Source organism: Sorex araneus, chromosome 2 (assembly GCF_027595985.1).
Source record: "Sorex araneus isolate mSorAra2 chromosome 2, mSorAra2.pri, whole genome shotgun sequence".
NCBI lineage: Eukaryota > Metazoa > Chordata > Mammalia > Eulipotyphla > Soricidae > Sorex > Sorex araneus.
The window spans coordinates 95519143-95536919 of record NC_073303.1 but is presented as its reverse complement, the minus strand read 5'-3'; the positions used below and the strand labels follow the sequence as shown (position 1 = coordinate 95536919).

Here is a 17777-nt window from a genome sequence, read left to right as displayed (position 1 = left end):
AATTTTTTTTTGTAAATTTGGTAAAATCCACATCACCTTAAAAATCTCTTGTTTATGCTTCAGTCTTGTGTTCATACTGGCTGTTTCCTTAAGTTTATGACTAGTCTATAACAATTTGAGGATTTTACCAAATAATTCCTTTAAAGGTTTTTTTGTTGTTATTTTCTCTTTTCTGGCGGCAGGTAACCTCTGGATATAAAGCAAAAACAATTGTTACTGCGTTGCCTGGGTCTTTTCTGGATCCTTTGTTATCACAGTCACTTATGGAAGACTATGAACTAAGACAGTTGGTATTGGAAGTGATGCACAATCTCATGGATCGCCATGACAACAGAGCAAAGCTTCGCGGGATCAGGTACTTGCTGTTTTAACATAGGCAGAATGACAATATTTTTAAAGTTCTATATGATATATTATATAAGTGTAATTTTTTTTTTTTTGGTCGCACCCAGCGATGCACAGGGGTTACTCGTGGCTCATGCACTCAGGAATTACTCCTGGCAGTGCTCAGGGGACCATATAGGATGCTGGGAATCGAACCTGGGTTGGCCGCCTGCAAGGCAAATGCCCTACCCGCTGTGCTATTGCTCCAGCCCCTATAAGTGTAATAATAACTGTGTAATAAGTGTAATAAATAACTGTGGATTGTCAAGCTTTGTTAATCCAGTGTTTCATTTAAATTTTCTCAATTAATTATAAATGCATTTAGAAAGAGCAGTGTATGAAGGTCCTGTGATGTACTTTTAAAGATCATTTAATAATCACTAGTTACATAAGTTTTACTTAGATTTTTGTTTAAGTTTAGGAATGACATTAGAAGTTAAGATTATTTTATTTTATGCAGTTTAAGCTCTGTGATTCAGTACCATTATTACCTCCACAGGTTTATTTAAAATGCTTGTGGAAGTGAGTTTGAAGTAACTCCTAAATGTAAATAGTATTTACCTTTTAAGATGTGAAATTATAAGTAAATGTGTTATTTAAAACTATTATTGATTATCTCTAGGATAATACCTGATGTAGCTGACCTAAAGATAAAAAGAGAAAAAATTTGTAGACAAGATACGAGTTTCATGAAAAAGGTAAGATTGTTTTGTAAATAAGGTCTGACTTGAATTGTTAGATAATTTCACTTTGAGCTGTGGTCTGAAAAATAAAGCCACGATATTTTGGAGCATCAGTCCTTAGAGTACCGCTTTCAGCTTCGCCCACCTTCCCGCATCAGCCAAAATGATTTCTCCTCTAGCCTGTGTACTTAAGCAGTGACTTAAGATTTTTGGACTGCTTTGGTATTCTGAATTCCATCATTTAAGTAAAATGCTCTTCCTATCATTTATGTCTTTTTAAATTATTATTATTTGAAGTTCTAAGGAAGAGAGGGAAAGAGAGAGACACGCACTCAAGAGAGAACATGCTGCGTTCTTTTTTAATCCCAAACACATGCTGATTCTGTATTTAATGGCTTTAATAGCTCCACTTTTATTTCTTTTTTCAGACTATGTATTAACAATGAATAAATATAATGCGTGCTCACTTTGTCTGAGGCATTGTTACATGCCGTACTGGGATGTAAAGATGAGAGAGGCAGACCAAGTAAAATGTAGTGGGAGGACCCTTGTGGGATGGGAGAGGCGTGCTCAGAGCAGACTATAGACCGAACACATTGGCCACCCAAGACCTCCATTGCTAACCACAACACCCAAAGGGAGAGGGAACAGAGGGGAATGCCCTGCCAAAGAGGTGGGGTGGGGAGGGGGGTAAGGTGGGAGTGGGTGGGAGGGAGGGATGATGGGGTCATCAGCGGAGGACGGGCACTGATGGAGGGATAGATACTCGAGCTGTATATGACTGAAGCACAAGCACGAGAATATGTAAACCTGTATCTGTACCCCCCAGTGATTCATTAATAAAAGAAAAAAAAAAGATGAGAGAGGCAGTCGGGATCTCAGTTTCTTTAAGACCTGCTTAACTAAATCCGTTTCCCAAAGTGGGCAATGACTTGACGTCCTGCCTCCTGCTCTTCCTAGGGGCTTACTGCAGTGGTCCAGGGGGGAGGGTATAGCTTCAGGTCCAATTGACAGGGGAGTAGGGATGCTTTCTGTTTGTTTGCTTAATAAAGGAAGATTGCTAGAGAGATGTTGAGTAATTTTTTTTTTCCATTTTCAGAATGGGCAACAACTCTATCGGCATATATATTTGGGATGTAAAGAAGAAGACAACATTCAAAAAAACTATGAGTTACTGTACACTTCTCTTGCTCTTATAACCATTGAATTAGCCAATGAGGAAGTGGTTATTGATCTGATTCGATTGGCCATAGCTTTACAGGTATACTTTCATAGCTTCATTTAAGAAAAAAAAATATTAATTAGGCACTGTCAGTATTGTAAACTTTATCAAAGAATGTTCATTTTTAAAGGGGGTTATCTAATATTAAATCTAAAATACTTAAGACAGGAATCAGATTAGTTCATTCTTTCTAACAGGTGTTCAATGAGCATTGACTTTGCTAGAAATTGTTTGGGGCCATAGAATGCTGAGGTAACAAGAAAATGGGGTGCAGTCCCATTACTTTAAACTTAGTGGGAATGATAGACGGAAAGTACATAGTTTAGTAGGAATGTAAGCATTCTTGACTGAGTACAGTGCAGGCTGTTACATACTGTGTGTGTGCACACTGGCGCATGGCACATGTTCATCCTGAGGATAGACTTTCTAACAGAGAAGCTGTTTAGGCTCAGAAATGTTTCTGCTGTTCCTCTCAGGTGACCTGTCTGGTTGCTTTCAACGTTCTAGTATCATCATTGAGAAAATGCTAAGTGCTAGTGGAATATCCAACCTTGATTTATCAGCTGTGTTTGTTTTTCATTGAAGGACAGTGCAATTATCAATGAGGATAATTTATCGATGTTCCATCGATGTGGAATCATGGCACTGGTCGCAGCATACCTCAACTTTGTTAGTCAGATGATAGCAGTCCCTGCCTTCTGCCAGCATGTTAGCAAGGTGACGTATTTAGAAAGTCTTTCGACTTGGCTTTTATACCGAAAGAACTTATTTTCTCCCACTTACAATTTTAGTTTTGATAACTGCATATTAAGATAATGTTAAAATAATACTGTAAAGTTGTACTGTGACTAATTTGAAATTTGCTTACATTTCCTTTGGTATCTTTTTTGTAACTAAGTATTTTTAATATAGTTGAGTGGAATATATGGTTTTCTTAAAATGCTTTGTGTGATTTTTAATAAAAATTTCTTTTTAAGTCATTATGAATTTAGCATCTAAATTTTATTAAATCATGCTTCTTTATTGATGCTGCTGTTGTTTTTAAATAATTTATTTGAGTCAGATCTTTTTTGTGGGGAGGTTGGTCTAACCTGTGTTCAGGGGTCCTGTACGCTATTTGGCTGATGGCAGGGCTAGAGGCTGCAATGCTGCTAGGGTCTTGAGGAACCCCCAAGGGCACCCCGACCACCCTCAAAAATCCATGTGCTCTCTTCCCCTGGCTTTTTTCTGGGATCACACCTAGCAATGCTCTCAGGGGTTACTCCTGGCTCTGCACTAAGAAATTACTCCTGGAATGCCAGGGATCGAACATGAGTCGGCTGTGTGCAAGGCAAACGCCCTACATGCTGTACTATCACTCTAGCTCTTGGCCTTGTTTGGGGGACCTCCGGAAGGACCATTGACACTTGGGGAGGGAATCCCACGTGGACAGAGCAAAACATGGGCCTTAAATCCTGCACTGTCTCTCTGTCCCCTTGAACCAGATCTTGAATGTTGAATAATTATTTCGTCTCTGAAAGGATTAGTCCTGTATCCATTATTAGCCCTCTGCAGAGGAAATTCATCACCTAGTTAGTTACTTGCTTGACTTAATAACATTCTAAAACCCAATTTCCTTGGTAGTAAAAGTACACTGAGAGCCACATTTTTATGAAATTGGAAGTACATCTTTGACCTTGCTAAAACATAGGGGTGTGTGTGTGTGTGTGTGTACATACACAGACATGTATATGTGTGTGTATTTCTTTTTTAGTGTGGTTTTATTTCACATGCATTAAACAAGTGTTGGAGTAACTGTTGAGCATTTATTTCTGTTCTTAATAGCTTTCAGAATTTTTGTAGCAAGATCCTAAGAGGTGAGGCTATTGATTTTTGTTTTGTTTTTGGATAATTTTCAGGTTATTGAAATTCGAACGATGGAAGCTCCTTATTTTCTCCCAGAGCATATTTTCAGAGATAAATGCATGTATGTTAATTCTTTACATTTTAGTTCTTTACATTCTTTACTGAATTAAGCAATCAATTCATTATAATAAAGAATATTAGATGAACTTTCTGGTTTTTCATAAAATGCAATTTTATGTTTCACCTTTCCTTTGCCATAAAATTGCTAGTATGTTGTAAATGTATAAAATCAATTTTTCATGAAAAAAAATCTTTAAAAAAACATGGAGGTGATATTGTTAAATATAGCATGTTCTCATATGCCAGTGACACGCCTTTAGAAGAATACAATATCTGTTCTAAACTTTGAACTACAGATATTACTCATAAAGTTGTAGGAGCAGAAATGTTCTAAGGAAAGCAATATTACATACCGCATTTTTCCTTCTGTTGAAACAAAAATATATATGGACAATACTTTATTAAAAAATTTTTTATTGGCTTTTTGGGTCACACCTGGTGATGCTCAGTGGTTACTCCTGGCTCTGTGCTCAGGAATCACTCCTGGCAGTGCTCAAGGGGACCATACAGGATGCCCTCATGGGCCTCTTGCAAAAACCTTTTTTGCGTTTTAAAAGCAGTCTAATATTGAGATAATATTTAACTAATGAGATAATATTTAACAATTTGAAAGGAGGGTAAACTCTTTTGTGGTTGAGCAAGTATTTTCTACATCACTTAGCTGACATATATCTTCTATTAACAGTAATGAGTTGTTGTTTTTGTTGTTTTTGGTTTTGGCTTTTTTTTGGTCTGGGTGACTTATGTATGGGACCACATACCAAGTGACTTTAAAGAGCTCAACTTAATGACTAAAATATACTGATTTTTCTGTCACTAAGTACCCTTTTAAATTTTATGATATATAGTCTTTGATCTTGATAGTTTGCATGTTAACCATTCACTAATGTGAAACAGTACTTACTGAATGAAATTTGTTTTGACCATCATGACAGGCTTCCAAAGTCTTTAGAGAAGCATGAAAAAAGTTTGTACTTCCTAACCAACAAGATCGCAGAGTCACTAGGTGGAAGTGGCTATAGTGTTGAGAGACTCTCGGTACCATACGTACCACAAGTAACAGGTAAGAGGAGAGAAATCATTAAATCTTTAATCGAGTGATGATGTGGCGGTGATTTTATTTTTCACTACCCTAGTTAGTAATGTTGCAGGGTTTTTTTCCACGTACTTAAGGACAGTGTTCTTCTGTTTAATTTCAAAGAATTTATTAAAATTTATTGTAAGTCTCCAATACTTGTATATGATTTTTCATAATCAAATTGAGCTTTGATTAATCCTCAAACATTATGATATATTATATGTCATACTTATTAATATACCTTAAATACTAGTAAGGAGATACTTTCTTATAAACAAATGTTTAGTTGTAAAAATTGTTGAAGATTATTTAATTAGTAATCTGTGGTTATTGCACTTAAAAAGTTCTAGACATCGGGGGCTGGAGCAATAGCACAGCAGGTAGGGCATTTGCCTTGCACACGGCTGACCCGGGTTTGATTCCCAGCATCCTGTATAGCCCCCTGAGCACTGCCAGTGGTAATTCCTGAGTGTACAGCCAAGAGTGACCCCTGAACATCACCAGGTTGGACCCAAAAAACAAGAAAACAAAACAAACGTTCTAGGCATGTTAAGAGTCCAATATTTGCTTTTTTAGAATTCACTTTGGAATTTGGGCCACACCTGTTTGTACTCAGGACTCACTCCTGCCTCTGCACTCAGGGTTCACTCCTAGCTGGCCCAGCCATGTTGGTGCTAAGGATCAAACTCAGGTGAACAGGGTGCAAGGCAAGCACCCTACCTAACATATTGATGCTCTGGCCCAGTCTGTTTAGTTTTTAAAGTGACTTGAGAACTACAGTAAATATGTTTTTCTCTGTACACTAGGTATTTCTTTTGGTTCTTTTCATTGCTGGAAATAATTCTGTGTGTTTTGAGTCCATGCCGCCTTGTTTAATGATTTGATAGAACTGTTCTTTTGTAGTACCTCTGTTCTGTATGATTCCTATTTGACTGTAGCTTGGTAGTTTTTTGAATTAACTATTAAAAGTGGAGTAAAAATCACAGTATGGGGTTAGAGAGGTGGTGTATTGCCATATTACAAAGATTCTAATGTGATGTTAAGTTGAAATTCTATGCCTGAGTTTTCCATTTGTTGTCGAGAATATTGCAGGTGTGTCTCTGCATTTTAATCTTAGCTCCTAAAATGGCTGGGTCACACATCCAGCAGTCAGTCTCTCTCTCTTTCTTTCTTTCTTTCTTTCTTTCTTTCTTTCTTTCTTTCTTTCTTTCTTTCTTTCTTTCTTTCTTTCTTTCTTTCTTTCTTTCTTTCTTTCTTTCTTTCTCTCTCTTTCTTTCTTTTCTTTTCTTTTCTTTCCTTCTTTCTCTTTTTGGGTCACACCAAGCGATGCTCAGGGGTTACTCCTGGCTTTGCACTCAGGAATTGCTCCTGGCAGTGCTTGGGGGACCATATGGGATGCTGTGGATCGAACCCGGGTAGGCCGCGTGCAAGGCAAACGCCCTACCCGCTGTGCTATCACTCCGGCCCCGCAGTCTCTTCCTTTAGTTTCCATGTGCCTTGCAAGTATAGGTTTCTGTAAGCACAGTGATGTGAAAACACGTGGGAAGCTCTGTGTTAGTCACACAGTTTAAAAATGTTTACTTTCAAACCACCATTAAAACTAATATTCACTTTATAACCAACTATATTGGTTAAATAGTGTATTTGACTAGTCAGGAAGTTTTACTCAAAATTTAGGTAAGAAAAGATAAAATTTTGTAACAGTAACACCCTTGGAAACTAGAAGAGTAGCATCAAGATGAAAAATGACTTATTAGAGATGTTAGCATTCAAACTGGGTTTGGAACGTCTTAAAGAAAACTGACCACGAGGAAATAGAAAATGACCTTAAGCCAAAAGAAGAAACAAAGTGTTGGAATTCTCCTGCTGGTTAGTCAGATGCTCGTCGAGTGCCGATTAAATCTCAGTACTGGAGAGCTTTCCAGGAGAATTGGAAGACCAAAACCAATATGACTGAAGTGAGCATCTCCCTTTTAGGGATAAAAGCAGAAAAGGAGCCAAGGTAGAGTGAGTACAGAGGGCCACTTGGCATCATGGCCACCCTTCTTGACTCTCTTATGTCACAGACCAAAAACTTGGAAACTATGTTACCTAGGTTTATCTTGCTCATATAGTTCAGAGTTAGGGGTGGACAGCGAAATGAACATGGAGGAAGAGAGATTTATCAGCACTTAACGGCTGTAAACATGCATCCTGGCCGCACATTTGAAATTTCTAGATATTTTCTTGAGAATTACTGATTTTAGTGCTGTAGACTTTTATGGCTCTTCTTTCACTCACCCTCTCTGAGTAAGCCTGTAAGTACTGTAAAACGCAAAGTGGCTTCTCTTTTTCTTATATGGCCAGTGATTGTTAGCTATTCCCCAGGGCCAGAGGGATACTACGGCCTGTAAGGCTCTTTTACCTTACACACAGCTGACCTGGGTTCAATTCCTGGTACCACATAAGGTCCCTCAAGCCCACCGAAAGTTACCCCGTAAAGTAGAGTCAGGAGTGAGCCCTGTGCACCACAGTTACCCAAAAATAGCCCCTCACACACAAACACACACACAAAATAGTTACTCCCCAGCGTGTTTTTATTCATCATTATACTTTATTGTTTGTCTAATTATTTTCTGTTTAGACTATAAGCTCTAAGAGGATACAGACTATATCCAGCCATCTTCCCCTGACACTTGAGACACAGCCTCAGTCCATTAATAGTTTTGTTTGAATGTTGAAAGCTGGAGCAGAAAAGAATGTATACTGGATCTTAATTAAGAAAAATCCAATTTCCGTGAAGTAGTTAAGCAGAAAATGAAGTGTGTAATAGCTCTTGAATTCAGTGGTGAGGAAAACAGTGGAGTCATATGAAAAAACTCTCTGAGAATAGTGTTCGAGGTAGAATCATAACCTTGCTTTAAAATGTATAAGTAGTGAAAGATCAGAAGGGATAGATTGTGTGACTGAAATCCAATCATGAACAACTTTGTAACTATTTCAATTAAAAAAAAATTTAAGCAGAAGAAAAGAAAGATCAGAACAGTTAGTTGAAACCAAACAACTAAACAAGTTTGCAGAAGTGGAGAACAGTAGGTTAGCCTAGAGCATTGAAGTGAACAAAATGATTTTCTGTAATAGTTGAGGTACAAAGCAAAAGATCAGGAGTTAGTCAATTGAATAATTAGAAGTGATAGAGAAGGAGTGATCACTGAAGCAGCAAATTCTTTCAGTTCCCAACTTTTAATTCATGGTAAGTGTTTGTAGTTATCAGTTCCCAACTTATCACTCTAGAACTAGGGCTAAGTGACACTTTTCACTGTTTTGGAAAATTTTGAGATAAAACGGTATTGCGAGCTTTGATGTAAATCAATACTTACAACTTATTTCTCTTGATATTATGTTGACTTTTTAAATAGTTAATGTTAACATTTTTGATGTTGTAAATGCCACATTTTGGAAATTAAATTATTGATTTTATTTTAGTTTACCCTGTCAATTTAGTTTTTTAAGTTTGCTTCATGGAATTTACAAATATGAAAGCACTCTGCTTATACATTTTAGAACAAGGAAAACATTAACAGACTCTTTATTTTCTGTAAGTTTTTGAAATTTGAAAGATCAAGGATAACCTCTTCTAACTTATAAGTAATACAGAAGAACTATTTTTATTTTAGATGAAGATCGACTTTCTAGAAGAAAAAGTATTGTGGACACTGTATCCATTCAGGTGGATATTTTACCCAACAGCATTCCTTCTGATGATGTGGTAAGTGTTGAAAGTTTATGATAGAATACATTGTGTTTAGACAGAAATTTAAAATAATTTTTCTCCCTTCATACTTTGAAAGAAAAGTTATGTTTTTACTTCAAATGATCCTCAAGTCAGTTTTCTTTTAATAGGTACTACTCTGATTTAGCCTTGAATTTCTTTGTAATTGTATTTGAATTCATTTCAGCTATTTATAAAAACATGCTTAATTTTATGTGTTATAATATCATTAGATCACACATTGTAACAAAAGAAACTAAAATAATAGTAATTTTTTGTAATTAAGAAGTGTAAGTTAGAGAAGACCTATTATTAAATCAGTCGTCTTTAGAGCTCATTTATTTTTAGGGATATGTGAAATACGAATTAAGAATAAGTGAAATTGTACGCTCATAATAGTGACCTTTTTTTCCAGTCAAGTGTTAGATTTCGTTTAGTTACAAATAATTGACTAGGGCTGGAGCAATAGCACAGTGGGTAGGACATTTGCCTGCACGTGGCCGACCTAGGTTCGATTCCTTCATCACTCTCGGAGAGCCCAGCAAGCTACCAAGAGTATCCTGCCTGCATGGCAGAGCCTGGCAAGCTACCCAAAATATGTCAAAAATAGTAACAACAAATCTCACGATGGAGACGTTAACTGGTGCCTGCTCGAGCAAATCGATGAACAGCAGGACAGCAGTGCAGCAGTGCTATAGTGACGAGACAGAGTCTGAGGATTTATATGTATCCTTCAGATCTAGAACACGGCAACTTAAAATGCCTAAGTTTGGGCCCTGAGTAGGTCGGGTGCTTGCTCTGCACATAGTCAACCTGGGCGTCTGCACCACAAAAGCCGTTTGGAGCAAGCCCTGAGGACTACCAGGCATGGCCACAGGGTAGTGGGGAGCACACTGGCACACAGAAAATAAGATTCCTAAATTTTATCTGCCTCTAGATCAGCTCGATCCGGAAGCTAATGCCTTTGTATTACAAAGGAACTAAGGGGAAAACATGAAGTCTGTTGCTTTCAGTGGTGGTATTGCCTTGCACTTAGACAAAGAAGCTCATGAGTTAAAAAATTAGGGATGACCAGAGTCCCAGGGAAGTACTCATATATCATCTCTTAATTTTTATTCAGAGAAACTATAGTAGCTATTATTTCCTCTGAAAATAAGTGCTGGTGTCATAAAAAGTAGTATGAATGCCTTTTTGTTGTTTAAACAATATATATTACACCCTTTACATATCTGAGAGCAAGTGAGGACTTAAAAGCCTTAAATTCGGGGGCACTTTTGATACGTGAGACTTGACAGTAGATTTCAGAAGATCTGAAAATGATTACCTTAAGATGTTAACTCTTCTCATTCAACACTTCCAACACTAGCAGGGACATGCTTTTAAACTATTTAAATATTTTATTTTGTTTTTGTAAGCTGTGTGTGGTACCGTGGTTCTAGAATCTAAAGTACATAGTTTCATTAATACTTAGAGTACTGTATTTTTTTTAATGGCTGAAACTGTATATGTAATCTCTGCATTGAATATGTCAAAGCATTGTTCAACTTAAAAAGCATGTATCAAGAAAGAAAGTCAGTAAAAATGTAAGTCAGTAAAAATGTAAGAGCCCTAGATGAAGAATTGAAAAACTAGAGATAATTAGCATAATAGGACCTACACCCCCCAAAGGATGAATACACATCTACACATCGTTCTTCATTGCTCATAGGACACTCTCGAGGTTAGACTACATATTCGGGCATAACTGAAAGCATACATACATCTACAAATAAAGAAATTAAGCATCCTCTCAGACTACAGTGTCATGAAGGTAGACATTAACTATAACAAGAAATTGGGGGATAAAGCTACAACACTTTTTTGTTGTTGAAAACTGAACAAAATGCTGCAGAGTAGCAACATCTGGATCAAAGAGAAAAACAAAGACTGGTCCTCGAAGCAAATGGGAATGAAGAACCTTTGGGACACAGCAGGAAGAGTAATACAGAGGGACTTAATGGTAATGTAGACTCGCATCAGGATAGAAGAAAAGGGTCAGAGCTGTGACCTAACCACACAGCAGGAAAACCAGAAAAAGAATAGCCAACAGATCCCAAAGTCAGTAGAAGAAAGGAAATTATTTTAAAAATGAGAGCAGAAATTCAGGCTGTTTCATTCAGGTTGCCCCGGAGTGTGTGTGTGTGTGTGTGGGGGGGGGGGTGTTGGGGGGTGATGTGGCGGGTGAGGCCCCTCCCCACACCAAGAGACCCAGCCCCAGCAGCCAAAATCCTCCAGAATCCAGCCGCCACCATGCTCACCTCTGCTGTCCACATGCTCGGGCTGAGCCTCACCTACAAGTAAAGCTATCCCGGGACCATGTGGCCGCAAATGAGGCGGTTCCACATCTCATACCTCACACCACTCATACTCCAAGAGTAACGCATCACATTTGATGGGGCTTAAAGTAGAAGGCAACCAATCTTAGGTGGAGATATATACATATACATATATATATATACACACACACATATTTATTTAACACATAAATATATATTATATATCAGTATGTATAGTATGTATTTATATGTATAAATATATATGTAACTATATATTTATACATTAAACTTATATATGTAAATAAATAATATATAAATAATATACATGGCATGTTATGTATGTATAAATATATATTTATATTAATATATGTGTCATATATATGTATATATGCACACTAAGCTCAACCCTTAACAACATATTAGTAATCTTATAGAAGGGCTTAATGCCCCCGGGTTAAATATAACAATCTTCACACACTGTCCTCTAAGAATAGGCTTTTTGGAGCATTTTCAGTTGTTTATTCATAACAAACAATGCAAAATAAATTATTTCGGTTCTGCTTTCAGGCAGGGGCTGGGGTTCGGGATGGGAATCAAAATTATAGTGGTGGGAGGGTGTAATGGTAGTGACATTGGTATTCAAATATTAAATGTAATCAAATATTATAAACTACTTTATAAAAATAATGTAGAAATAAAAGTGGAGCAGAAATTAGTGATAAAGAAAACTGGGGTAGGGGTTGGAGTTGGTAGGGCACTTGTCTTGCACGCACTTGACAAGGTTTTGATTCCTGGCACCCTATATGGTCTCCCCAACCTGCCTAAGGAGCACTGACCCCTGAGCAAACATCCAGGAGTAAGTTCTGAGGACAGATGGGGGTGCCTCCCCACCAACCTTCCACAAATGAAAACTCAAGAAAATAGTGCAAGAGACTCATGAAACTAGAATCTGGTTCTTGGAAAGAATGAACAAGATAGACAAACTCTTGCCTTGACTCGTGAGGGAAAAAGAAAATTTTATCAGAGATGAAAGAGGAGAGATTACAAAAGATCTCAGAAATTAAAAGATGATGACAGGTTATTAGGAGGAACTCTACGCTGATAGCTGGAGGATTTAGGAAACATGGATGGAATTTCAGAATCAAAACCAAATGAGGAGGAATTGAAAAACCTGAACAGGCCAATCACAAATGGGACATTCAGACTAATTTTAGGTCTTCCCTAAGATCACAAGCTCTCATCCAGACAGATTCACAGGTGACTTCTCTCAGACTTTCAAAAACTTTCAAAAAACTACCTGAATATCCAGGAAGCAAGTTCCTAATAAAGCTAATGTCATAGCTTCTGTGGAACCAGTATTATCAAATTAATCCGCAAAGCAAACAGCTGCTGCTTTAAAATACGTAAAGCAGACCAGTTTCCCTGATGAACATCAGTGCAAAAATCCTCAAAATCCTGGAGAACTAAATCCTGCAGCATGCCAGAGTAACCGTACTCTTGGACCAACAGTGAAGTGGGAATCATACCAGGGGCAAGGACAAGGGTGGACACATGGACGCTAGTAGAGAAACAAGGTATTTGTGTTTGTGTAAGACACTGGGACCAATACAATTCGTCGAGCTGACAGCAGGGAAAGGAGGTGAGGTGGCTAGTGGACAGCACTGAGCATTGGTGGGTGGATGCTCACTCTGGTGGTGGGCTTGGAATTAGAACAACACTGTACACCTGAAATTCTATTTTTGGCAGTTTGGTGTATCAGAGTGCCAAAAATTCCAGAGAAGCAGCATGATTCAGCCAGTCAGTTCCAGTATTCATGTCGTACCACAAGAAATGATCGAGTTCTGCCATTCGCTGGTGGTTATGCAATAGAGCTGGGATCCTTAAGCTTCGCCACTCACGACCCCTCCCCCACTGAAAAATAGAACCTAGGAGAGAGCTGTCAGGCCAGAAGCTCCTCGGGTTCATTCTGTGTTTGAGTTTTAATTGCTTTTTGGTTGTTGAGCTTCCAGAAATTCTTGCTGCCCTCTTTTCTGTTATGTGACTGGCGGTTCAAGCAGCAAGGTTGTGTAGGATGCTAATTCAGCCGGCCCAGCATTCTGTATACTTGACTGGGGAAGCACCGCTGTGCGTCTTCTGGCGCTAGCAGTGAAAAAGTGGATATGGCATTTGACAGGACAGAATATACTCACAGATTGAAGTAACTCAAGAAAAAAATTTATGAAAGATTTTATTACTAATAGAAGGTACTGTGTGTCTTTTGCTGCTCTTGCTGTTCCTTATTGTACTTAAAATCCATTTTCATTTTAGGTGAGTAATACTGAAGAAATAACCTTTGAAGCATTAAAGAAAGCAATTGGTGAGTTTTTTGAATTCTTTGACAACTCCTAATTTTTGCTAGCTTATCTTTTTCTTAGTATTTGTTTAAATGCCAGAATAGATTCAGTAAACTGCTTCTTACCAAAAAAAAGTAAAAGAGGGAAATAGACTTTTATATGTAGTTATACTGTTTATTTCAATATATAGTTGTTCTTTTAGCTACGTTGCTTGGGTTTTTCTAGTGTCATAGGTAATTCCTTTATATATAAGTGGATTTTTCTGGATTTATAAAAACACTTCAGTGTCCTTTAAAAAATCTCACCCTTGTTTGGTGGTGTAAATTTAAGAAAGAATAGTGAATATATTTCGTTTTGTCCATACAGGGATGAAAAATCTGAAAAAAAAAAAGATAGTGAATTAAAAATGTGTAAAAGTATAAGAAAGAAGTTGGCTGGAATTGTTAGCAAGCATAATGGTGTATCACAGTATCCTTGCCATCCTGATTGGTGAGAACATTGAGGCAGAGAAGTGAACAGATTTCTATAACTAATAAATTACATAGCTAACTTATATACCCAAGTCTGATTGACTGTAAATTACTTTGCATTAAATGCTACTCTCATTTGGAGCAAGAGCAGTCGTACAGCAGGTGTGATGCTTGCTTTTGTGTGGCTACCCAAGTTAGATCCCTGGAATCCCATATGGTCCACTAAGCCAGGGGTGATCCCAGAGTGCTGAGCTAGGAGTAAGCCATGAGCACTACCAGGTGTGGCCCAAAAACAAAAAAAAGAAAATGCAACTCTCCTTTGCTTATAATTATGAAAATTAACTGATCCAATACCTTATTTTTAAATAGTTCCTTTAATTACTCACAATAATTACACTAGATTAATGATTCCTGGACACTGTTTCTGATTGTAAAAGAAATACAAGGACCTCTTATTTTTTTGGAAATACTAGAATTAAGAAAAATTATGTCAAGGGCAGTAGGAAGTACCCATCACACATGAAATAAAGCTGAACTATTTCATGTTAGTCCATGAGAGGGCTTATTTCTGAATAGACCAAATTTACCTAAATAAAATGAGTTTGATCTGGTAAGCAATATGTGCAAATGTTTAAATTTGAATTAGTTAAAAATAGTAATAAGGCATAGTGAAGTCTCCTGTAGCTTAGGATATAACATTTCTCATATTACACTTTGAGAATTCCAGTAGGCACGGAAGGAGACTCTTAAAAGGGATTCAAGAAGTCATAAAAGTATTTTCTTCAGAGAAGCAAGAATTTTCTTCAGAATGAATACTCAAGACTGGAGAGATAGATCCAGGCTTTAGGCACTTAACTTGCCATAGGTGTGGCTCCTTTTGGTTCCATCTCTCGTATCACATTTGATCCCATAGGCACTACCAGGAGTGACCCCTGAGCACAGAGCCCAGACTTGGCATTAGCACCACCAAGTATGGCACAAAAACCTCAGAAAAGTTCCCTTGACAAATCAGTATAAATAGTTTATTTATATTATTTTAAACCATGAGCATATGTGCTTGGGAAGAGCGTATCACATAAAGTACGTCTTTGATTGCATTGAGTAGCAAACTGTTAACTAGCCTCTCACTGCCCCTCCCCCAATGCACAGTATTATTATTCTGGAAGTGGGGTGGGGTGTTAGGCCACACCTGACATTGTTTTGGGATTGCTACCTGACTCTGTGCTTGAGGTGCCGTGCAGTGCAGGGGATTGCACTGGGGTCAGCCACCTGTAAGGCCTTAACCCTGTACTAATCACCCTGGCTAGTCCTAGAGCACCAGTCTTCATTGGCCAAAAAATGAAAGAGGGCCTGGAGCAATGGACAGCGGATGGGGCACTTGCCTTGCATGTGGGTCACAAGGGCTCAATACAGGTACCTCCCATACAGTCCCCCTGAGCCCCACCAGGAGTGAGCCCTGAGTGCAGAGAGCCAGGAGTAAGCCTGAGCACCACTGGATATGGCCCAAAAAAGTAAAATACAGTTTTTAAAAAAGCTTATGTTATTTGGCAGTTTGGGGAAAAGAAATGGAGTGAAACTGGTACTTCAAGGGGCACGGGGGCCACTCTGACAGCACTGTTCCAAGTGTTCAAATTAGCATGGTTTATTTTGAAACGTGGAGATAGCAAGTAGAAAACAGGCATATTTCCCCTTTGAAGCCGTGGCAGGTTTAACAAAATTGAAGAACATATGTTCTGAATTATAATACAGAATTATGATCACCCCTCTCTTGTTTGTTCACCAGACCAAAGTCACAGTTCACATGTGTCCTGGACTAGATAAGAAACATGAATATTTAAATCGGGTTAGGTAAAAGCAGTTTCTTAAATGTAAATGCTAATAAAGAATTTTTGGTGGGGTTGCAGTACTAGGGATCAAACCCAGGCACTCATACATAGGAAGCATGTGTGTTACTGCTGAGTTATACCACCAACCCCTTTATATACTAAAATAATGGATATCAGTATACTTGACATTTAAAGAGGTGGTTTGGTTTTTGTAATAAATTTTTAAGAGTGTCAAAGAGCCTCAAAACCAGAAAGTTTGAGAACTGCTAGAAACAAACATTAGTGCCTATAATCAAATTTAGGTTTGAATTACCTTTATTTATTAAGGGTTTTACCTGCTTTTACTGTCAGTGGCCAACTTCTGTGAAATTCTGTGTTCTTTTTAATGTTTTTTAAAATAAATATTTTATAGATACCAGTGGAATAGAAGAACAGGAAAAGGAAAAGAGGCGTCTTGTGATAGAGAAATTCCAGAAAGCACCTTTTGAAGAAATAGCAGCACAGTGTGAATCCAAAGTAAGTGAGTGATTAATGAAGGTAGTGGAAGCAGAGTTTGAGTTTGTGGAAACTCTAGTTAATTGGTTTTGGCAGATCAACAGAATATAAAGTATCAGTTAACTTGAAGCCACATTTAACTCTGAAATAATTTTTTTGGTGTGTAAAATATGCCAATGGAAAGGGCAGATCTCAAACTGAATGTTAATGATTGTTGTTTGTTGCCTTTGTTTATATCCAGTGATTTTGCTCTGGGTATTTTATATTTTTGGTTTTGTTTTTGTTTTTAGCAGTGAGACTAGGAAAAGAATAAAGAGAAACTTTATGTTACATTTCAATATGTGAGACAAATAAAAACACATTGTTACTATCAGCTTGTTAATTAAATATTTTCTTTTAAATTTTATTTGTTATCTACATGCATTTGGAAAACAGTTCATTTATTTCTGAATTTTTCTTCTTTGTAGGCAAATCTGCTTCATGATAGACTAGCTCAAATATTGGAACTCACTATACGGTAAGAATTTTGTTACTACAAAAGCATTCAAACAATAAGGAAGCTATTAGGCCTCTGTAACTCTGAAGCTAATTATATTACAGTAATTGTGCTTTCCGTTTAGTATAAACAAAAGATCATACAAGTACCTTTATCTTGGTGATCACTCTTTTTATTGGATCACTGTCACTGTCATCCCATTGTTCATCGATTTACTCAAGCAGGCATCAGTTACGTCTCCATTCGTCCCAGCACTGAGATTTTAGCAGCCTCTCGAGGTTACTCATCTTTCCCAATGATTAGATGCTCTTTCAGGGTCAGGAGAATGAGACCTGTTATTGTTACTGTTTTTGGCATATCGAATACGCCACGGGGAGCTTGCCAAGTGTGGGCGGACACTCTAGGTAGCTTGCCGGCCTCTCCAAGAGGCATATATATATATATATATATATATATATATATGCAAGTATATATATATATTTGCCTCTTTATGTATATATAAATTAATATATATGCCTACATATATATAGTCATATATGTATTAATTTGATTAATAGGGATATTAATCAAATTAATATTAGAGGAACCATAGATAGACATTGTATTTTATTGGATAGAGTCGTATTATTTCTAGATTCCTTCTGGTATTTTATTTATTTATTGGTTTGGGGACTACACCCACAATGCTCAGAATTTACTCCTGGCTCTGTGCTCAGGATCACTCTGGTGGGCTCGAGGGATCATGTGGGGTGTCATTTA

The 17777-nt window shown here is 37.5% G+C and overlaps 1 protein-coding gene across 2 annotated transcripts in view; it reads left to right on the top strand.

The window, feature by feature from the left end:
- EFR3A (EFR3 homolog A) overlaps window positions 1-17777 on the top strand; it is a 92111-nt gene that overhangs the window by 68692 nt on the left and 5642 nt on the right. For both annotated transcript variants that reach the window (XM_055126479.1, XM_055126480.1), the window contains exons 13-22: window positions 183-355; window positions 1007-1082; window positions 2167-2328; window positions 2875-3006; window positions 4188-4255; window positions 5190-5317; window positions 8989-9080; window positions 13706-13754; window positions 16440-16543; window positions 16990-17039. In XM_055126479.1, the coding sequence (XP_054982454.1) occupies window positions 183-355; window positions 1007-1082; window positions 2167-2328; window positions 2875-3006; window positions 4188-4255; window positions 5190-5317; window positions 8989-9080; window positions 13706-13754; window positions 16440-16543; window positions 16990-17039 (1034 nt within the window). The remainder of the gene's footprint in view (window positions 1-182; window positions 356-1006; window positions 1083-2166; window positions 2329-2874; window positions 3007-4187; window positions 4256-5189; window positions 5318-8988; window positions 9081-13705; window positions 13755-16439; window positions 16544-16989; window positions 17040-17777) is intronic.